The 23411-nt window shown below is 45.4% G+C and overlaps 1 protein-coding gene across 2 annotated transcripts in view; it reads right to left on the reverse strand.

Annotated features, from left to right (window-relative positions):
• Positions 1-18012, reverse strand: part of ME2 (malic enzyme 2) — a 35741-nt gene extending 17729 nt beyond the window's left edge. Inside the window, exons 1-2 of one of the 2 annotated variants that reach the window (XM_075076773.1) lie at positions 17858-18012; positions 10017-10143 (exon numbers count right to left, since the gene is read on the reverse strand). In XM_075076773.1, coding sequence (XP_074932874.1) covers positions 10017-10124 — 108 coding nt within the window. In that variant the 5' untranslated portion in view covers positions 10125-10143; positions 17858-18012. Of the gene's footprint in view, positions 1-10016; positions 10144-17842 lie in introns of both variants that reach the window. The other variant, XM_075076774.1, reaches the window with a different exon arrangement.
• Between the last annotated feature and the right edge of the window lie 5399 nt (positions 18013-23411).

Here is a 23411-nt window from a genome sequence, read left to right on the forward strand (position 1 = left end):
CTAATGCTTTTACTGAGATCACAATTTGACCCAAATCCTTCATTTTTTTCTTAAGGCTAGAACTCATCCATTTGTTTTCAACCGATGGAGATGTCTTCGCAGGGCAGTTAACTCGAGGTGTAACGTTGTAAAACGTTAACTGACCCGAGTCCGGATTCACAGCCAACGTGGCTCCAAGTGCTGACCCTGTTTCCGACTACAACTGACCCCACTTTAAGTTTGCCACTTCCAAAAGAGCAAGGATAAAATTTCCTTATTTCAGTTTATCCAACTGGGTTGGTTCTGTGAGTGATTAAATCAATAACTTGCGAACGGAGGAGCTGAAAACCCAGGAAAGCCTTTGCTGTGCAACGCTGTGCATCAATCTGTGAGCAAAAGCAGAGTCTGAGAGGGATAGTCTGCTAGTTGTGATGTTTTGAGAGATGGAAACAAGAAACATCAGTTCTGCTCACACAACACTTCCCTTCTTTACTAAAGCAGCTAGATTAAAAAACAAGAGCACATTTTCTCAAATTTCCCCATGCTGGAAGCAGATTCTTAGTGCCAATTAAAAAAAAAAAAGGTTTAAAAAAAGCTTTCTAAGGTTTGTTTTATGCCTTGTAATTACACTCCAAATTCCTCCTGCAATCAGAAAAATCACAAGGAAAAAAAATTCCTATTTTCCCACTTTAGAATAAAAGACGAATACACATTAGAATATATAAATTTCACCTTTGCTTATGTTTGAATAGACTTTCACAGGTTATTTGCAGAAAGCACGCCCATTAACAAAACTTCTCTGATTTAGAGTCTATGGTTCATGTAATTCAGCACACTTGAATGGTTTATAACCAACAGAACTACTCCTTAGGAAAATCCATAATTAAAATAACTTGTTTTTTTACGTAATTTTCCCCTTTGCTTATTTAAATCATATTTGATATCAGTTATTTTGACTCCACTGATTTGATCACTCCACCTGCTTTTCTGTACTGATTTTACACCATGTTCTAAAGTAATAAAATATTTGAAGAGTTAGAAAACAAGGAAAAAAAAAAGAACAAAATGAAAAGAACTTTAGGGCTTTGCAAAAACCACTTGCAAATACTTTCTTGCAAAAAACTCTAAGTGTTTAACCCCAGTCTAGATCAATGCTTTGTGTTTCTGACAATGTTCCATGTAACAGGTTTGACATTAAATACTGGACTCAATTTATCCTTTCTCTACTACCAGTGAGTCATTCGCAAAGCGTTGTTTTCTGTCCTCATGTAATCGTTATTCTCAAGTATTTTTCCACTATTATCTGTAAATAAATTTCAGATGACGGCTTATTCCTGACCTTTTTACCCTTGCTGCTGGTCTTTTGCTGGGTGTAACAGTCACTTTAGCCACATGATAATTTTTCTGAAAACTGTTTTGAATAATCCAAAATCTCCACCAAGCACACAACCACGTAAGCAGCATCGGCATGAGAAAAAAACCCACGAGGAACACATACTGAATGTAGGAATTTTTTTTTTTTCCTATATTGCAAAGCATCTTACTTTAGTTTCACTTCTGCATGCTTCACAAGAAATACGGAAAGATTCTCTGGGAATATAAATGCATCTTCCAAAGTTGCACGGAAGCAAACCACACAAACATACATCTCGGCTGCCTTCCCCTTTTCCTTAACCACCCTCTAATTTGTTACCATCAAAGGGTTTTGCCTTTTTAAAACAACCGTTTCTCAACACAAACTGTACTTGCAGCACGAGTGATTTAGGATACAAGGCTGAGTACAGCTGGTAAACATCCGTAATATTTTGACTGTTACTTTAGACACTACAAAAACAAAAATGATGCCAAAAGATTTACGATATTAAGAAGGGGTGGGGTGGCGGGGGAAAGCAGCTTATTCTCTTTTCAGGAGATATATAAACACTGGTCAGTAAAGCCACTAACGTCACTCGTTTAAGGCATGTCAAAGGCCAGAATCCCTTCAGCGGTAACATACTGGCTACACTGATATTTTGCTCTCAACTAGCTGAAATATCTCACTAGCAAAACCTACGTCCTCCCCATCAGAAACTCTCAAGTCCCTTCAAAATAAAATCTACTTAATTTCTAATTTCCACTATTGGCATGACACGGGGGCACAGCTTTTCCTTAATTTCCCTATAGGGTGAAAGCAGTGGCATTAAACTACCTGGGTCCTTAATAACATGAAACGAGCCCCAAGGCTAGTGCTAAGCTAGTACAGTTACCCATCTTTATTCAGTTTAGTCACATTTTTCCCAGTCTATAGACAACCTAGTTTTTCAGTGTATCTGGAGTTACAATAGCACAGTGAATTCTTTAAGTGGCACTAAGTACTTCCAGCTGTTTATTTATGTGACAATTAACTCTTACCACATTAAATGGTGCTTTAATTTTTGCCCAGGCCTAACTCAGGAACCTGAATGCCATCAGCCTCCATACAGAAATTTAATCCTCGTTCCAACTAGAACAGAACAAACTTAGTCCAGAGCGGCACTATAAAAAACCCAGAGCCCTTCCAACACTTGCTGTATTCCCATTCATTAACTTTGTCCGTGACCATCAGCTGCCTCTTGTTTTAGATTTCGGATCACGGCTTGTTCTCCATACAGCACCTCACAGGACAGATCTTCCTTAAACTTGTGTGCCTAGGAGGTGCACTGCTACAGATCTCCTAGCCTTTTCCCCTCATTTATAAACCCCAGTACAGTTTGACAGAACCAGCGATTGGCTCCCAGTGAATCAAGAGGTACTCAGCAACTTGCAGCACTGGGGATGATGTTCTCAAAGGCACTTAAGTTCCCAACACCTAAAGGGCCAAACTCCCTCTGGTTTCTGCTGGGATTAAATGCCTAAATATTGTAAAGATTTGGGCTTAAGTCACAGGGATCACTTTTTGGTTTCCTTTGACCCAGCAGTGCTAGGTGACCTTTCTCTGAGTCTTATCCACTGACTTTCACTTAGATTATTTTCCCTTAATCCTCTTTACAGCCCAGAAAAAAACAGGTGTCCTTTCTAAGACAGCACAGACAAAGGAGGGAGTGCATCTAGAAGAAAACCCAGCACGCCTTCCAAGACCACAAATGAATGAATATGCATGGACAAATTTACTGCAACAAAACCAACATACTGCCATGGGGGTAGGGGGGTGGGGTAAAAAAAGGCAAGTAAAATGAAGTGTTGACAGTTTTTTAGTTAAGACAGGCTCCAATTGAATCACCATGTACTGTGCCTTTAATCCACAAACTATCTGGCACTGGGACTTCGCTTTAGCCCGAACAACTGGGCTCTATGACACAAAGCGAGCGGTGCTATAAATAGCAGCATATAAAAATTCTAGTTGCTTGCTCTGCATGAAGGTGAACAGGAGACGTGAATCCTGCAAGCATGATTTTTATAGCGCCACTAAGTAATACCGAGAGGTTTTTAAGCAGAGAAGTACCAGCGGTGATAATTTTTTTCCCACCTGTGAAGTCTTGCAGGCTTATATACAGGAGGGAGTACTTTTACCTGATACCATCATTACTCTCAAGCATTCTGAAAACCTGTACAGTTTATAACAACCAACCCATTCAAAGCCCCTGATAAAGATGTAAATGCAGAATATATCCAAACATGCCGCTGTTTGGAAAATGAGTTAGCCTACTTCACAAGGAAGATTTAATCAAATGGTTTTTCATGTAACTTCTAATCATTGTTATAACATATTCAACAGCATATCATAGGCTTTGAAGTAGCATCATAAATGTTTTTATAAAATAAAGTAGATTTTACATTGGATTATGGGCTGCTTCCCTTAACTCGGCTTCCTTTTGCTAAATCACAAAGTTCACTATTGCACAACGTGTCTCCGCTGCAAATTAATAAAGTTCACTCATATGAATCAAAGGTATATTTGCTAATTCAGCCATAGATTCAAAGTTTCTCTGTGTTTATGAGAACAGTGTAGAGTATGGAAATCTCTGATTTCTTTCCTCCTCCATTTTTTAAACTCAATTTCCTACCTTTATTCTTCCAGAAACAGCATAGTATATATACTGGAGAGTACTGCTGACACAGCACAGCAATCTACTCCTTGCTGAACTGTGAAATGACCCAGACCTTCACCAGGTTATTAAGCCTTTAAAGATGTTAGTCCCTCTGCAGGCAAAGATGCCACCAGTCCTTGTAGCGCCTCTCTGTGTGGAACCAGACGTAAATCACTTTGGCTGCTGAACCAGACTTAGCTAACCTGCAGTAGCTCTCATTTACTAATGACGTGGCTTCAACTAAAAGCATTCCCCTGCAGAAAATGGGGAAAAAGTCAGAAACAGAAAGCCTTTACACACCAGCGTCAAAGTCATCCAGCCTCTCTAGGGCTTGTTCCCAAGCACCAACGGTTATGGTAAAGCTGTACATTGCAAATCACAAGCACGATGGACTGAAATGGTTCATCTACACCATATAGCGTCACTGAGCACCTCGGCGACATTTCATTAAACTGCTATTTTTCTAACTGAGCAGATGCCATTGCTTTTGTTCTCCTTTAACGGCATTAACCCCACAAGAAAAAAAAAAGAAATTGAAAAGTATTAAAACCCAAGACAGCTTCCTTCCTTCCTCCACCTGCCATCCCAGCAGCTCACGAGTCCTGAGCAGAATAGCTGATCTAAGTTAAATGAGGTACAATATTACCTACCACCTTTGGCACTTACAGCACCTTTTCAGATAGTTGATAAAAGCTGGTTACAGATTAAACAGTTCCATCTTTCCACTTTTAATTCCCTTTAAAAGCATGCAGATCTCAAGGAAGTTGACAAAAGCTGCATAAGCACGCCCGTGCAACTTCCATCCAACAATCCCTCCATTTCCAAACCAGTTGGGCAGGACACTAAACTTGTGGTGGGACTTTTAGGCTGGGTGTGGGCAGCTGGAAGAGTGGGCTAACAAGAACAGTATGAAGTTCAACAAGGAGACGTGTAAGGTCATGCGCCTGGGAAAACATAATCCAGGAGTGCAGCACAGACTGGGATCCACCTGGCTGGAGAGCAGCTCTGTGGAAAGGTCCTGGTGGGGGGAAGCTCAACATGAGCAAACAGTGGCTGCTGCGGCCAAGAAGGCCAACAGGATGCTGGGTTGCATCAAAAAGGGCATCGCCAGCAGAGAGAAAGAAGTCATTATCCCGCTCTCCTCAGCGCTTGTCAGGCCACACCTGGAGTCCTGTGTACAGTTCTGGTCCGCGCAATACAAAAAGGATGTGGCCAGGCTGGAAGGGGTCCAGAGAAGGGCCACCAAGATGATCAAAGGACCGGGAAGCTGCCATACGAGGACAGGCTGGGAGAGCTGGGTTTGTTCAGCCTTGAGAAAAGGAGGCTCAGAGGGGATCTCATCACCACGTACCAGTACTTAAGGGGTACCTACAAAGAAGATGGAGACCCCCTTTTTACAAGGAGTCACATGGAGAGGACAAGGGGGATGGACACAAGTTGCTCTTGGGGAGATTCTGATTAGACACGAGAGGGAAATTTTTCACAGTGAGGACAGTCACCGTTGGAATAATCTCCCCAGGGAAGGGGTTGACTCGGCCACGTTGGACACCTTCAAGAGTCGTCTGGACAGGGTGCTGGGCCATCTTGTCTAGGCTGGGCTCTTCCTAGAAAGGTTGGATTAGATGGTCCCTGAGGTCCCTTCCCACCTGGGATTCTGGGATTCTGTGTGATTCTGTGTGTGTGTGTACGCAAGGCAACTGGCAGTTTCTATCAGTTTTGTGCCTTCTAGGATCTGAAGCTGCTGGTAGTATTTCAAGCAGTGCATTTCTTAGCAACATGACAATTACCATTTGCGGTACATCTCCACCTCTTGTTTTTCCTGTCTTCCCCAGGAAGGCAGAGGGGCATTGCGTATACTATGCCCTGGCTGCTAAACCCAACTGACACAGCCTAAAAAGTATTAAAACAGAAGAAATTCAATGTGTCAAAAACCAACATGATGGAAAAGGGCAGGAGAAGGGGAAAGGGAGCATCTGCTTTTAAATCTTCAAGTTTATACAATTTTCCTTCACATTCTCTTGTCCTACCCTATTTATTTTGCAAAACTAGCTTTAACTTTGGGTTGGGGTTTTTTTGTTTGTCTTTTGTTCTGAATTGGAAACACACTGTTTGGATATTTGCCAGAAGCCAGTGAGGTGACCTACATCTTTGTCAAGGGAACTTGTTCTTTAAACAAACATAATCTCTCAGAGTTTCTGGAAGTATTCAGTAAGGCATGGATGAAAATAAAATGGACTGAAAAAGCTGGGAATGAATACAGATGAAGCGGTGATTAACGGTCTAGCCGAACACAAGTTATGACAAGATGACCACCCATATGGACGAGTCCTCAGGCCTGGGATTAAACTGCCACCTGTGAAACCATCCAAGAATTCTTTTTCAAAATTCATCATGTATTCCCACACACACGTGCCCAGGCACCTACATATATACAAATATGTGTGCACGCACATGTGTGCTTAATGCAATGCCCTAAAGATATCTGCTGAAGGTAAAAATCTGGGAGGTGTTGTCAGTACAGGAGAAGGATATTAAAGAATGAAATAACTAAACAATATTGAAGAGCAGAGTAATATAAAAAGGGGTAATGGAATCAACTGTACAAAATACAATCATGAGTAACATGAAGAATTGATGCCACATGGTAGAAAAATCTCCAACTAGAATACAGAAAGTGTCATAAATTATTCAGAGCCACAGATTTGCTGCAAGCACGCAGAAAGCAAACATACGAATAACGTTACAGGTCATGTATTTCCAGTGAAGCTAAAGACATACCGATGCCACTCTACATGGCCGAATGGACATTGCCAAGGTCAGGGATCATCTACCCCCTTCATCATCTGTTCTGTGCTGGTAGAAGTCCTGGCACTTGAGTGGGAATCCGAAGCACTCCCACAATATAAATAACAATTTAATTGCCAGTACTAAACAAAAGAGATTGCCCTAACAGTGTTCTCAGTGCCCAACAAGCTTAAAACGCTGCCTTGGCACAGCAGGGATCTCTAGCAGAATAAAAGGTCCTGAAGTCAATTAACTGTAATTTGAATCCCTGTCACAGAGCAGAAATCAAACATCATGGAAGCCCGTAAATATCCATGGATGCCAGCAATGCAGTTACAGTATGTTCTGCAATTGTTTGGCTGCAACAGCAAGGGTATTACCGATATAGCTCACGACCTTTTCTGAGCCTCCCTGACAAGAAACACTTCAAAAACCGGTCTTGAAACATAAAACCAGAAACCAGTTGATGTAGGTGTCATACGTACCTGCAAAACACAGGTAAGGATGGGAAAGAAAAAAAACAACCCCCAATGGTAAGAGAAAAATATAGTCCAATGGCAGAGAACAGGAGCAGATTAATTTCTATTATTAGAATTAATTAAATTAGAATTAGAAAAAACTCCAATGGCAAAGAACAGGAGCAGATTAATTCTATGATTCTAATTTGCACAAGGGGAAGGAGTGGTTTTCTGTTAGCGACGCTGCCATCTTGCAGTTCTTATTTTAGGGCCCATTAGGCCCTAATTAGGGCCTGTTAAAGGAGACCAAATGTTCTGTAGAGTTGATAGGGACTGTAAAACCTGAACATAAGCAACTAAGCCACAGGTCATAAAATGATGATTTCAACAAGCTGCCAGCAAGAGATAAAGCCCTTTATCTGCGCCTGTAAGTATATATGTATCCCCATGAGGCACTGTGGGCAAGAAGAGCACAAAGGGTAAAGTACTTCCCCTATTTAGTCAATCATTTATTTCTCTGCTAAATTTCCAAAATACATTTCTATACAGACACTGCATCCAGTATCAAGCAGTATCGCTTAACTAGCTTACAGATCCATTCAAACAGGTGCCAGCCTTAATGGCAGACCGATACAACATAGCCAAACAAATGTGGGAAATTTTTTTCCTATCACAAGTATAATTTCTTGGAGACATCCAAAATTTTTTTAAAAATCCACTGCTATTAATAAGCAGCTCTCTGTTCTTCCCTCCTCCTCAAAAAAAAAAACTTCATTGTGCTCAGTCCACTAGATAATTCCAGGCTTAAAGGAAAAAAATTAGAAAGGTATTACCACTAGAGAGACAAGAAATGACCTGTTGTTTTGTTTCTGAAAACTGTTGCATAATCAGCACTTGGAAAAGCTTACAGGGCTTGGAATAATTTCCGTTGCATGTCAAAGTGTTTATAGCTCAGAAAAGTGTCGAGATAATCTGATCTTGACAAATCACACCAATCTAGTCTTTTGTCCTTCCCCAAAACGGCAATCCCAATTCTGTTTTTGCCGGCAGCCAGTCTCTAATGTCCACAGCTAGCTCTCTATATACACAACCTGCATTCGTCAAGGCATCTCACGCTACACTATATGGTACAAGAAACGGTAAGAAACATGCCTACAGGTTTACAATTTTTCTTCGTCCTTTCTTTTCGGCACACTCGGAAATCACTTTTGCCAAAAGAAACATGAGCAATTCTCCCTGCAGTTACGGGCAGGACACAAGGAGATGCAGCTTGAAGCTCCTAGCTTGGTATCCTCCTGAGATATTTTGAGCTTATTGGGCAACTTTGATTTCTGACAAAAAGAGAGGGACCAAAGGGGAGAGGAGGGGAGAGGAAGAGGGGAGAGGAGGGGAGAGGAAGAGGGGAGAGGAGGGGAGAGGAAGAAGGGAGAGGAGGGGAGAGGAAGAGGGGAGAGGAGGGGAGAGGAAGAGGGGAGAGGAGGGGAGAGGAAGAGGGGAGAGGAGGGGAGAGGAAGAGGGGAGAGGAGGGGAGAGGAAGAGGGGAGAGGAGGGGAGAGGAAGAGGGGAGAGGAGGGGAGAGGAAGAGGGGAGAGGAGGGGAGAGGAGAGCTTTGCTGTGCAGAAGAAAGATCCAGCCTAGCCCTTCTGCTGAGAGAAAGGCTCGGGGTTACATGTCTGGCTTGCCAGCTGGCAAATTTAAAGCAGGATGTGCTTCTTCACATCTAGGCAAAGGGGACATGGGAAAGGAGCTAAGAATACAGGGGACAGAGGTGTCAGGGCTGTGGGCAGAAAAGGAAGGGAAGGAAATTTACAGTGAACAGGGAATATAAGGCAGTACAGGAGGGGAAAAGGTAAAATCAGAGAATGGGGAAGAGGAGAAAAGCCAGGCATTGAAAACATAGGATAAAACTATGGAAGACCAGGTTCCATAGCTACATAGCTCAGGAAATACCCTCAGAGGCAGCTAGATTGGTCACCTTTCTTGGCCCTTTCGACGTCTTGGATCAGCTACTGAAAGCCCTCATGTAATTTCTTACTACTTTTAGTTTATACATTAATTGTTTCAATATTCTTGAAGGCTACTACTACTCCAAGAAAAAAAGAGACTGGGGATAGGATTGTGGAAATAGGAAAATTTTTGTGAAGCGGGGCAGAATAAAAAACTTCTTTGTTAGGAGAAGTTCCTCCCAATGCATGGAATTAACATAATGCCTCTACCTCTCAGCTAGCTTCATTCAAGGCTTATTTTCAGATGATCTCTGTCCAACTCTCTGCACAGGGATGTTTCTTACTGATATGTCTTGGTCCCAGTTCACGGTCTTGCAGGAAAATCTGGGACTAGGACAGAGAGGCTAACGCTTTCTATCACTAGCAAGACTGAATTCAGGATTAACTTCTGCAAAGTCTGAAATAAGACTCTGTCTGCTAAAGCTTTACTTCAACAAGCCCAAAAACTAAGCCAGCAAGAATCAGTGACTGTTCATTTGGCACAAGGGACAGCAGTATTGATTGCATAAACCTCAGCAAACCAGGGGAAGTGCAGGCTGACAGAAGCAGAAGGCGTTACTGGACGTCCTTGTACTGTAGGTGTCCACGTCGTAAACTTGAAATGATCATTGGCTCCTCCATCTTCTGAACCCTTTTTTGGCTGTGGCCCAGTACACCTCCTGGAGGTGGTTTAACCTTGGAAAAAGGTCCATTGGACCATTTCCGGATGAAGATAAGATATTTGATAATCGCACACTACCAACCTTGTTTGTTCGTGGGTTTAACATCAACGGCTTGCCTTTTTCTTTCGTATGTGCACTGCGACATGCCATCGCACAGGGAGTGGCAGCTACCCTTAGTCGGGAGAACATTTTTCCTTTTATACTGCACCTGGGAAAAGAAAGAAAATCACTCTGATACAGAGGCAGTGGGACTGATATTCATATTTGTAGGCCATCTGTTGTAAAAGAAATAGGTACATGCTAGATAAGACTCTTCGCTCTAACACCATGATAATAACCCCAAATTGCCCTGTGGCAGACAGGAAGTATAAAAAGAAGGAAAACTTTACAATGACAAGAGCATTTGAGTGAGCGGAGAGAAGATACAGGGATACTAACGTGAGCTAGCATTATGTTGCGGCTGCAGTCAGCCGGCATTCACTAGGTATTGTCCTATAGCTGCACCATAAATGCAAAGCAGAATTGCCATTAGCAAATATTAACCTTCTGTGGTGACCCATGCAATGGCAGCAGTGCAAATACCAGGGAGGACAGAATGACTTGGGCTAGTGCAGCAAGAAAATTTAAGCTGAGTTTCTCCAATAACTTTCTTATGGTGAAATCTTGTGGCCTGGACAACAGAAAGGGAAGAAACTATGTCTATTAGTGTGGTAAAACTATATTAGAACAAAACGTAGAATTAAAATGGTCAAAAATTCACTGAACTCTGGATTCCATGCCTAGATTTTTTTCTTAAATTCCAAGCCTAAAAAGGTTCTTTTCAGAGAGACTACATCCTTTTCAATACAGGATGTGTTTTCCTAACAGAATAAAAAATTTGCTAGTACCACTCAAAAGCTTAGTTCTTAATCTTGCCAGGTGATAACTCAAACCCACTTTATTCAATTATTAATTGCAAGCTCTTTGGAGCTGAAATCATAATTTATTACATGCTTGTAAGATGCAGCACCGCCAGGGAACGCGTACTGGACTCGTCTCTAAACATGATTTCACCAACACGGAGAGACAACAGCAATCGCAGCGAGACCGTACACGGGCCCACAGCCAGTATGAACACACATTACCATGGCAGGCCAGAAAGGACAGACATACGCAGCTTGGCTGCAATATCGTGCAGAATCCTGACACGGGGAGAGTCAAAAACCAGATCCCTTTAGCAACAGGCCTGTGCAGTCAGCAGAGGAAGGCAGAGATCCAGGACTGGCGTGGCCGGGGAACCCCTCTCCCTCCCCATTGCAGCTTGCATGGGTGGGGGACCCCTGCAGCCGGCACTCCATGATCCCCTGGCCCGGCTCGATGCTCCCATCCAAGACACACACAAGGATAGTAAAGCAGGTATGAGAGGTTTTTAAGGAATGAAATGATGCGTGGTTGGGATTTTGTGTTTCTTCCAGACGGAAGGCAAAATTAGATTAAGGAACAAAACTTCATTATCTTAAATATAGCCTGAATACTTTAGAAGACCTTTCCATAATCAAATTTACCCATAATCAGCTTTTAAGACGGCAGACTGATCTTACAAGTTACAATCCGAGGATTTTCTTCAAAATATTTCCAAGCTTTAAAAGAACAGGCAAACATTTAATATTTTTCATCACCGGTTACACCCAAGTTTCTCTTCTACCCATTATAAAGCGTAGAGTAAAGCAACACTGACATTCAGCGGGATCCCTTTCTCTCATCCTTTATTTGCTTATTTAGGCCTTGCAACTGAAAAAAGTTCCACTCAAAACCCATGTGTTTAGTTGTTTCCTGGTAAATAACATAAATCTACTGTGTGGAGACAGGAGGAATGGAAGCCTTGCCAGCACTACAAACAAATGTTGCTTTTAACATGATAATTCCTCCCTAAACCAGCTAGTGGTGGACTAAACACAGCTGGTCTGCCAGAACTGGGGGCAGCTGAAAATCAGGATCAGATAAACAAAATTAAATTTGTGGGGCAATACAACCAGCTTTTAGGAATAGCAAACTCAGTCTTAACTGGTTTTAATTCTGATTGCTCATTTGCCAGCGTTACACAATTGCGAGTCCATCTCCTCACGCTAAAATGACCTGTGATTACAGTGTCGCAGCAAACCTCAGCCCGCACCCCATCAGTCTGGGGTGAGGGTGGCTTCAATCTGTCAAGAGCAAATACCTTAAAGAAGCAATTAAAAACTAGGACAAACACCACATCTTATCTTTAACTCTAATGAAATTTAAATTACTGCACTGCAATTAATGGGCATTTAAGAACCAAGCAAGATTGTGGCCCAGATTTCTCCTAACTTGATCAATTAACTCTCTAATTAAGGAGAGAGGGAGGGAGAGACTTCTCAGGGGTGTGATTCAAATCTTACAAATCTTTCTCCTCCCCTCTGTGAGACAGACTTGCTCCTCTCCTCCGAGGTGCCCGTACAGGCACCTGAAATCATTCTCTTGGTGGAGCTCTCAGATAGATACAGCATGCGGGAGGAATCAGGCTTCATTTTCCACTCAGTCCCTCCCTTTAGAACCAAGAGATATGGTCCCGGTTCATTTATATCCAGCATAAAACCTAACAAGTTACTCAGCTCTTAGGTCTCCTCCCCCTGCTTTTCTAACTGCTTCTTACTTCTGTGCCATCACCCATCTTGCACATCTCCTCTACCTCCTTTTGTTGCAAACTTAAACATGTTTTAGCAAGAATCTGCCTCCAAAACTCACCTGAACATGACCTACCTTGAAGCCACAAAGCAAGCACCCGTCCCCATCCCCTACTTCAGAACTACGAAGATGATCAGGGGCTGGAGCATCTCCCTGGTGAGGAAAGGCTGAGAGACCTGGGCTTGTTCAGCCTGGAGAAGAGAAGCCTGAGGGGGGATGTCATCGGTACCTATAAATATCTGAAGGGCGGGTGTCAGGGCGACGGGGCCGGGCTCTTTTCAGTGGTGCCCAACGCCAGGCCAAGGGGCCACGGGCACAAGCTGGAACACGGGAAGTTCCACCTGAACGTGAGGAGAAACCCCTTTGCTGTGCGGGTGCCAGAGCAGGGGCACAGGCTGCCCAGAGAGGCTGTGGGGTCCCTTCCCTGGAGACATTCACCCCCCGCCTGGACGCGGCCCTGTGCCCCTGCTCTGGGGGTGCCTGCTCCAGCAGGGGGTGGGACAGGATGAGCTCCAGAGGGCCCTTCCAACCCCCACATTCTGTGATACTCCTCTGCAGGGGTGCCAAGAGCTCCGTGCTTTGCCTGCGTGGCGGTGGCCCTCCGTGACTCACCTACCCTTTCCTCCCAGCTCCGCTGGCCACCAGCCTGGCAAGAACATGCTATCCACCTGCCCAGACCCTTCTGCTTCAAAAATCCTAATTCCTCCTCAAGAATACACACACAGGACAATCTGGCAGCCCTTACGATTAAAAAAAAACAAGGCTGCATCTATACATGCCACTAGTAGTTTAATGCTTTTTAAAACAGTGCTCCCAGGCTGACACCGCTCACCCCCAGCCAAGGCTCACGGGACGGCTGGAGCCAGACACAGCACTGGGGTAGCCGTAAAACCAGCTCCCACCAGCAGCTTGGGATCACAGCTAACGGCTTCTCATGTGAAAGCTACCACCAGACAACAAGAATACTTTAGATGCAGGATAGTTCAACTGACAGCAAATAAGCTGCCCTGGGCAGCACCGCTTCAACGCTGGCCTCGTGGGAAAGGAAGAAGCCTTATGCCCAGTGGCTCGTGTTTACCCCACTCCTGGGAAGCACTTTGGGCAGGCGGCAAGCTGCAAGGACAGCTCTGGAAAAAAGGTCCCCAAGGAGATGAAAGGATTGGGTCATGCTGCTTTGTGGGAAGGTTTTTAAATGGTTTATGATGGGTTTTGTAGAGGAGAGGCCAAGCTTGAGATGGTGGGTACTTTAACCAGAAGAAAAAGGAGAGAGGATTTTGCCAGGAGAGGCTGATAGAGAAGCGGGAAACATGTCAGCTGAGGGAAAGATGGGGGGGTTGTAGTGATGTGAAAACAGATATAGAGGTTGTGCAATGTCCTGTGAGGAGGAATTAGAAAGCAGAGGAACTGAAAGAGGAACAAAATACCTGCTAAAGTGTGCATCAGCATAACCAGAACAAGCATTTCTTTCTGTCCTTCAGTACTCGACAACGGTAAGGAGCAAACAAGACTGTGGTGCACCACTAGACTTAATCCAACACAACCAGTAATTTTTGACTTATTACCACATATGTGCTGTGTCACAACTTAGAATTAAATTCTTCAGCATACCAGATGACAGCTCTCTTCTGGGCCTTATCAAGAGGCATCTGGCCAGGTCAAACTAATTACCAATACTGCACAAGTGCCCTTATCTGGGAGCAAATGTTTTTCCTGCTGCAATTATGGATTTGTTAAATTGCAAAAGCTACTTTTAAGGGAAAGGTTTATCATACTTTTACAAGGTACAAGCACATTGCTTAGAGAGTCAGGAAGCTCAGAGTCAATTAAAGCGAGGTCTGCTTCAATTACTGCACAGGCTGGCTGAGTTGTGGATTATATCTTAATACTAAGGAGCATTTCTCAGCAGACAGCAACTTGCGCTTGATGACTTTGCAGTCTTCCTTCAGTCTGAAGGATGGCCAACAGAAATACACTTCAGGTAGTCCTGAAATCCTACGTAAATGACCAGTTCCAGTCGTTCTTTCATCTACAGAAACTACCAAGACCTGTGTGTTAACAGGAGCTTGTTCATGATAAGACAAGCTGGGACTATTAATTCAAGACCATACAGGCCTCATGGAGTTTCCAATCTTTCTGGCCTCAGTTAGTGTTGGTTTTTTTAAGCACCAGGGCCAACAAACATTTTCTCTTATACACCCACAGCAGTCTACCCAGTGAGTCTGCCCTAGCCCGAGACTGGTGTGGATGCAAACACTGCACCCTATTCTTTTTTTTTTTTAATAAACAGGCAAGCCTTGCCTACCCAAGCATGACACAAACCAGGCACACGCTAACTGGCTTCATCACTTCAGTAATGATAAAGCAGTCTAGACTTATTACATTAGGCAAGTACCAACTATAAATGTGTCTCCCAGTGAGACTTTTACTTAAAGAAAGAAGCTTTTCCCGTACCTGCCACCCTGCAGCAGGTGCTTTGCAGATCAAGGGGGAAGGGGGCACTTCCATTTTACAACTGGAGCACCCCAGTGCATACGTGTGCGGAGGAAGGAGCAGAGAGACGAGGCTGGGTGACGCAGTTCTGCACTGCAACTCAGCACCTCTGACTTCCCGAGCTGACCAGAAAACTTGGGGGGAGGTTAGCAGAAAATGGTGGTAATAATATTTCAAGTTCCTTCCAGCAAAGTCCTTGAGCCTTTTAAAGCATTTTTTGAGCATTTTAAAGGACATTTCTAAGGTACCTTGAGATCTGCAAAGCAAAAGGAACAATCGTATCCGGGGGAGATGTGTTACTAATAAAATGTTCCAAAGCGGTGCGTGGCTCATTTTGGAGGCAGATCTTGAAACTAGGTTTCTTCCCTGTTATTCTGAGGCAACCAATTCAACAAGGAGAAAAGTTAGATGCAGAGTTAGTAAGTTCACAATCTGAGGCTTGAAACCTCTAGCAAATAAAGGACACTTAGATGGATTCAAATGAGAATAATTTCAGAACACCTTTGTAAAAAAAGGGCGTTCTCTACGTTAGCTTACAATATTAGCTAACTTCTCACAGCACAGCTAGAAAATAGGACTAAATTGTTTGGTGTTGGAGTCTTGGTTCATAAAAGCTCTTACCCCACAACATCAGAGAGCTGCCTGTCTTTTATACATTAATGGATCTGACCTAAATATTTTTGTTAAGCATCAGAAAGTGCATTATCTTCTACTGTGGTAGCTGCAGCAGCAGTACTTTTGGCTTTCTCTGACAAGATGTATTCACATTCTTGATTTTATTCCATTTATCTTACTGGGAGGGCTCCCAGTAGTACAGTTAAGGGCATCTATGTATGCGGGACAAAGGCCTTATCCTGCAGAATCCTCAGAAAGGCTGCAGAACAGTAAACTCCTCCAAACAAACAGAAAGCCACTGCTGCTGTATTCTGAAGAACGGGTACACACAGCTGTATTAGAGCTGTTTTCTTCAGTTCAAAAATTCAGATTTTTTTGGATGTAAGTTCAGAGAGAAACGGATGTTCTCAACAACTGCTGCACACTTGCAAATGGGAATTCTTCCTGGGAGAATAAGTCAGTAATAAGCACGGAGAAGCTGAGCTGCTTGCTAATTCAGTGCCGATCAGGTGAAGTATAAGCCTGTCAACCACTCACAAACCTCGGTGTGCACTACAGAAAAAAAAATCCTGCTTAAATTACAGAAGAATCTGAAAAACTATCCATACACAATTAGTTACCAGCCCAAGTAGCAGCAAAATGTTCCTTCTGTTGCAATAAAGGTGCTGCCGCCGGTAGTAAAGATGAACATTCAATTAGCACTCGCTCAAGCACGGCACGCTACCACGCATTTTGACAGCTCCTTAAGTTTGCAGAAGAAAATGCTTCAAATCTCGTCTGCACTCACGCTGCTGACTCACAACGCCGCTTATCAGGAGTTTTGTCCTGGGAGCATAACACGCACTTTCTCTTAAAATACACGCTCAGGGCTAACGTTCTGTGGACCTGAGCGCATCTGATAAGAGCCAACAACACGTTAGACACTGCTGGCTGCACACGCACCCAGATTATTTGTAGAGTTTCATATTCTGCCTAGCTCTTTGTATTATATATGTCCATATACACACATCCAGAAAACTCCCCTTTGCCATTCACTACTTTTTGGAATCAAGACCGCAAAGATACCGTCTAGTTAATAGCTCGCTCGCCTGCACAAATATCCTGTTTTACCAGCCCTTTATCAACTCTGCTTGTATGTTTTTGGGTTTCTTCAAGTAGTTACGCGCTCCATGCCATGACACAACACGTCAGGTTGCTCAGAGACCAGCGCTTATCTTGTATCATTTAACGTTACGGTGCAGCGAGGCCAAGAGGAGCGCGGGACCTGCGGCGGTGGCATTTCAAGCAGCCACCGGCGCTTCTTTTAACGAACAGCCGAGATGCAAAACCCAAGAACCGCAGAGACCGGCTCTAAAAATACCAGGCGGCTTGACGGTGTTTCCTCTTCCAACGCCGCACCAGCAGCTCTGACACTTCCCAACTTTTCCTCTCTAGTTTTTTAGGGCCGCGCCGTAGAAGTTCACCGCGGGTTGGACGTTGGTGTGGGCTCAGGGGGTGCGGGAGCAGCTGCGCCCCAAAAGTGGCGGGTCGGGGGGAGCGTCCTGCCACGCCTCACCCCGCTACAAGCGAGGGGGCTTGTTCTCGGAGGGTGGCGGATGAATTTGTCACCTATTTTTGACAGGTGGTAAACACGCACCCCTTGCACGGCTGAGGCGGCCAGCCTCCTCTCTTTCCTCCGAAGGAAAAACAACCGCTTTTGGGGTTTTCCACCTGCCGCCGCGCTGCGCAGGCCGAGCCTCGGGGCCTCCCACCAAACCGGGGAAGGGGAGGATCGACCGGCCCGAGGGACGCGGGGCTCCCTCCGTCGCCGCTCCCGGGTGGGCCCCGTCCCGTCCCGTCCCCCCTTTCACGGCAGGACGGGGCCAGCCCCACGCCCGGGCCCGCCCGGCCCCGCTCCTGCCCACCGCACCCGGCCAGCTCGGCGGCGCAGGGCGCGAAGCGAACGCCCTCTCCTCAGGCAGGCGGCAGGGCCGGGGGAGAGGTTTCAAAGCGGGGAAGGCACTGGAGGAGGAAAGGCGGCAAGGGTGGAGGCTCCGGAGAAGACGCCCCCAAAGATACGGGTTTGTAAAGAGACAGAGGCCTTTCGTACGCCATTGCGATTGTAAAATTGTTACCAGAACGGGATCTACCTCCTCCTGCGGCTGCTGCCCTCTGAGTGATGCTGGCCGAGGACCTGTGTCTATTGTGCAACCGCCGCGCCCATCCGCCGGAGCTCCGTCCGCCTCGGAACCCGCCACTGAATGGAGCAAACAAGGAGGCACCGGGGAGGGACACCCCGGAGGGCGGACTGTTCCCCATGACTGACAACCGGCGCGGCCAATGAAAAGGAAGCCGGCTCACCGGCCGCGCTCGGCCAATGAGCCTTCTTTCCCGCGGCTTCCCGCCCTGACAGAGGGGAAACCCAGCCAGGCGCGGTCTGCTATATGCTAATTAGGCCAGGCGCGACAGCGAATCAGCGCGGAGTCCGGTGCCGAGGGGCGGTGCTCCAGAAAGAGGGCGGGGCGAGGGATTGTGTGAGGGGACGGGGGTTGTGAGGGGACAGGGACTGTGAGGAGGCTGGGGTTGTCAAGGGATGGGGGACAGGGACTGTGAGGAGACTGGGGTTGTCAAGGGATGGGGGACAGGGGACTGTGAGGAGACTGGGGTTGTCAGGGGACGGGGGTTGTCAGGGGACAGGGTGACTGTGAGGGGACGGGGGTTGTCACGGGACGGGGGTTGTCACAGGATGGGGTACAGGGGACTGTGAGGAGATGGGGGTTGTGAGGGGACAGGGGGACTGTGAGGGGACGAGGTCCATGAGGGGACAGGGACTATGAGGGCTGCCAGGCAGCGCCCAGGATGGCGAGGGGGGCTGTGGCTCCTGAGGGGCGACACACTGGGGAGGAGCACAAGGCAGGCAAGGCAGAGCAGGAGGACAGTAGCAGAGAGCGGGTCTTGGTGGCAGGGAAACGGGGTCCCCCCAGCTATAGTTATTTGAAGCAAGACGGATGCCACTTCCCAAAGGCTGGGACCACAGCCCCGGATCCCCTACACTGATTAGGGTTCCTCAAAACACGCAGAGCAACAGCACTGAGGAGTTAACCTATGTCTCATGTGTTGCCATAGCCTAAAGGGCTGGAACACCCATAACATATAACACGTTGTATTAAAACAGAAGAATTGGCAGGAGACGGTGAGGCAGCTGATGCTGCAGGTCAGCACTAAAATTGCCAGGCCCAGAAGAGAACTGCCGTTCCAAAAACCATCGCTTTTTGTAATAACATAGAGCTGTTTGTCCTAACGCTGGTGTCACCTTAATAGAAATTATATTCTTCCCCAGCTAAGCTTTGTTTGGAGAGGGACTGTACGATGGTATGAAATGTGACCTCTCAGCTCATCCGAGGCTTTGTCCGTCTCCTCCCCAGCCTGAACGCAGAGATGTTTCCCAGCGTTGCAAATTGCGAGGCTGTTAATTCTCTTCTGGCACTTAACGTGATGTAAATGGTTAGACGTACAAATGAGTGCCATGCAGTTAAAAGAAGAGTTGCTATAGTAACTATAACAATAAATATATAAACCCACTCAATCAAAACCTCCTCCTCTAATCATGATTTTGAGGCCTGTCACGAAGTGGACGTTCTGCTGCTTCCCCCCCCCCATCAGCATGACTGTGATGGCTTTGAAACCTTTCTGAATAATGTGGTGCTGCACCTATAAACAAAGGAGATTGGTAAAACAACATGCAAGGTCATGACTTTCTGCCTGGCTAAAAATAGCCCAAATTAAAGGCATTTAAAGACGTCAGATGTCATACCCGAATAGCATAAATCAGTATTGCTGTAAACCCACGTTGTTTTAGACTGGTTGAGGATCTTGCCCGATCCATCTAATGAACAGTTAACGCCTCACTGAAATACGCTGCATAACGCTTCCTTGTGAAAGAATGTCTTGAAAGCTGTGCTGTAATTAGTCCCAGAAGAGAAAACCCTCCACCCCAGGGAATGGGATTTGGCAGGGCTGCAGGGTCTGAAACTCCCAGCAACGATTTTTAAGGGGAGGGAGAGCTTTTATTTCTAGACAGCACACCCGCTACTTTTGCACCAGCATTTTCTCCCAGCTGCTCTTTGGTATCACTCTCAAATCCAGACTCTGCCAAACCTTTTTCAAGCGACAGGCCATTGCGGAGAGGAGGTCCGGACCGTGCTTCATGCCTTAACAGAACCCCAGTCTCGCACGGGTGGGCAGTGGCATCCTGGAGCAATGTGTCACGCTACAGCTCAGCCTGCTACCTGATAACCCAGACTTGGCTCGTCCTGAGACAACGGGGGTGTTTTACGTCTGATCCATACGGGCAGCAATCCTATGCAGCATGGGACCCTGCTTTCTCCAGCCTGTTCTTCATCTCATGCTGCTACACAGCCCCTGAGTGACTGTTACACTTAACAGCTAATTCACACAACTGCCTGTGCAATGGAACAAGAAAAGCCGTCGTTTCTTCTTCCTTCTGAGGACTTTTATCACCATATTTGGTGCTCAACACAGAAGAGTTTCTTTTGGCGCACACGATGTTGTTGCTTTGCTGTTGCCAAGAGAACAACTGGGAGCCGTCGGTGTTCCTCAACCCTTTGAAGCCAACTGTCCCGGCCCTGCTCTCTCTCTTGGCTGTACAGGACCAGCCTCAGGCAGTTTCACTGCTCACTCGCTACAGGGTGCAAATCCACTCAGAAATCTTTAATACAATGGGAGAATATTCGATTATCGTGGCAGATCTCCCACACGTACAGGCCATTGTGTTCTGCTGGGATTTCTTTTCACGGGAAGCCAGTGGTTTGTGCTGAAGTAAAATGCACCTCCCAAAAATCATCCGATTGCAGTTTGAGGGTATACATCAAGGTGCTTAAATCACTCACTCTCCTAAAACTGTGCTGTATTTCCCATTTGAGTTTTCTTGGGCTTTGGATCATTTGCGGCATGTTCTGTCTCTCTTTGCTAGATCACAGTCTTGGCTACTTCCTGTTTCATTTTTCTCACGATAAACCTTACAGATTGCACCGAGTCTGGCCGAACGATCAACCAAGAGCCTTTAGTTTCCCATCCTTAAGATAATTTTGTCTCTCTGTAACATTTCTAGTTTTTCATATATCCTATTTAAAGCAACACCACCAGAGCTGGACCCAGTGTTCTTGATTTTTATATCACTGATTCTTAATGTGAATTTACAAAAAAAAAATAATAATCGCATCTCTGTTCTACTCACCTAGATCCAGGGCTCTTTTCCTTCCCTCCACTGTGCTGCCTCAACACCTACGCTGTCACCCCCGTAAGTACACCGATAATGTAGCTGTATGTACACAGCTACTGAGCAAATAATTCTTTAAGCCGTCATGTTTTTATCTACCTCCAACCTCAGGAATTTTTACAGTACAGGCTAGCAGACAATTTTTACAGTACAGACTAGCAGACAAGCCATCTCTCAGGAAGAAAGTTTCTGTGGCTTAGTAAAAACTGGCATCTTTACCCTCCGCTCTTTATTCCTGTTAAAAAGTGCTGAGGGTTAACTATGTAGTTAGACTAAGCCTCATGTGGAGGACCCTACTGACTCTTTGCATGTATATTATGAGACTACAGCAGGAACTAGGCAGTAAAGATGATCATTACCTCGAGGCAAGGTTTGTTGAGAAAAATAGTATCTTTTATTACACCAATTCCACTAAAAGATATCACTTCTCTCCACAAACCTTACCTCTTTTACACCTTTAGAGCAACAACACTGCTAATTACCTTTACGCTGTTTCCACTAAGTTCTACTTCTGCCTAGTAATTTTGTTCTATCTTTCAAAGTTAGTCTGCTTAAAATTTCTCACGTAGTGTTTTTGCAATCAAACGTGTCCAGACTATTCTCTGGCTCTGAGACCAGCTCGCGTGCGAACAGCCCACATCCATGATATTAAAGAGTTTTGCCGTCCAAACCAACGTTCACATGCGCACTGTATTTTGGGAAGAGCGTTCTAATTCCCACACTGTCTCCAGCAGTTGTTTGGGAAAATGCTAGCTGATCCAGAACTACGCCTGGGATTGTGCTAATGATTTAGCTGTGTAGATGACAAAGCTCCAGCTCTTGGGGACATTTTGTGGCACCATTAAATCTGTCTTGATTAGGGATGTTGTTGCTTAAACATATATCCATACGTAAGTCTTCCCAGTTAGGGAGCTTTGGCACGCATGGATGCAAGTCCCTCCCCTCCCTAGTTCTGATGAATTCCTTTGGCAGTGACTCATGTAAGTGTCATTGCAGGTTAACAGGTCTGGTATTGGCTGCTTTTAAATTTGTTTCACTTTCTCTGCTTTTGATCTGGAGCCTCTTTTTAGGCTGGTGACCCGTTTGACCTCAGATCATCATTTGCTTCTAGTCCGCTGAGCTCTGGAACAGCCAGGGATGTGGTGACAAAATCTGAGATGATCTGACCAGGTGATATTTCATCTTGCTTTTCCTCTGCTTCCTTCAATTTTCAGTTTCTTCAGCCCACCTTCAACACTGCCCCACGCTACTTCACTCATCCTGACTGACCACCCTCTCCTCCCTCCTCATTTTTGCTCTATTAATAGAGCCATATGGAACATAGAGGATAGAGCTGTAGCTTGCACGGTCTCACCCGTACTGGAGCTGGTCTGGCCCCCACGGCAAGGGCAGAGGCAAATGCACCGTGAAGGGAAGGCTGCCCAGCTCCTGCTTTACCATCTGGGGCAGAGACCACAGGCACCAAAGTGGCCTCGGCAAGGGGAAGCCACCATCTTTTTGGTGCCTTCATCCCCTAAAAAACCTACCTTTCTGCTGGGAATCAGGGTAAACCCTTTCCTCTTCTCCACTACTGTGAGTTGTATTAGTTGCATTAAAACCGGTAGATTCATATATGGTGCAGTCACAGCTCTCAGCTCAGGTGCAGACATGCAGTGACCTTTCCCTATGCCATCCTTGTAACTGGGAGCTTTCTTCCAGAGATCCTCTACAGCACCCTACCTCTGCCCTTCTCAATCATCTTCTTTGACATCATGTTTCTTATATTTCTTCTCAAGTGGCTGAGCTCCTTAACTGTCTTGATGGAAGGACAGAAGGACACGATGCCTGAACTGAGGCTGGTAATTTAGGCTCAGGAGAGAAACCTTGTGGCTGTAAAGTGTCTCCTTTAACTGCAGAAGTAACCAATTAATTTTCATCATGAGGCTTGAATGGTCTATCGCTCTGTCTCCCTTTTGTGTGATTATCCAGGACGAGGCTGAGGACTAACATAATCCTTGCAGATGTTCCATACGTGCAGCTCTGCAGGGAAAATAGCAAGTAAGGTGAAAGAACAGCTTTGTTCATAGAACTGTGTTGGCGGTGGGCCCTATTCCAGTGCAGCGATGCCATTCATCTCTCCACATCCCCAACCACTGTAACCGTATCAGCACAAGTTTGCAGCACCATCTTGTGGCTTTGCGACCGTTAAGTCAAGCATAAAGCAGAGCAAGTACAGACGGGAAGGACTGCCCTCTTCTGATTGCTCAGTATGTATCAAGTTGGGATTATCACGCCTTTATTTGACCAAAGCTGGTGTAAAACACACCAAAAACTTGTCTTTAAACCCACAGTGAGCTTATAAGTCCTAAAGTCCAACTGATCTTGGTTAAGCTGGAAAGGGGTGTCACTCAGACACCTCGGAGGAG

Source organism: Phalacrocorax aristotelis, chromosome W (genome assembly GCF_949628215.1).
Source record: "Phalacrocorax aristotelis chromosome W, bGulAri2.1, whole genome shotgun sequence".
Taxonomy (NCBI): domain Eukaryota; kingdom Metazoa; phylum Chordata; class Aves; order Suliformes; family Phalacrocoracidae; genus Phalacrocorax; species Phalacrocorax aristotelis.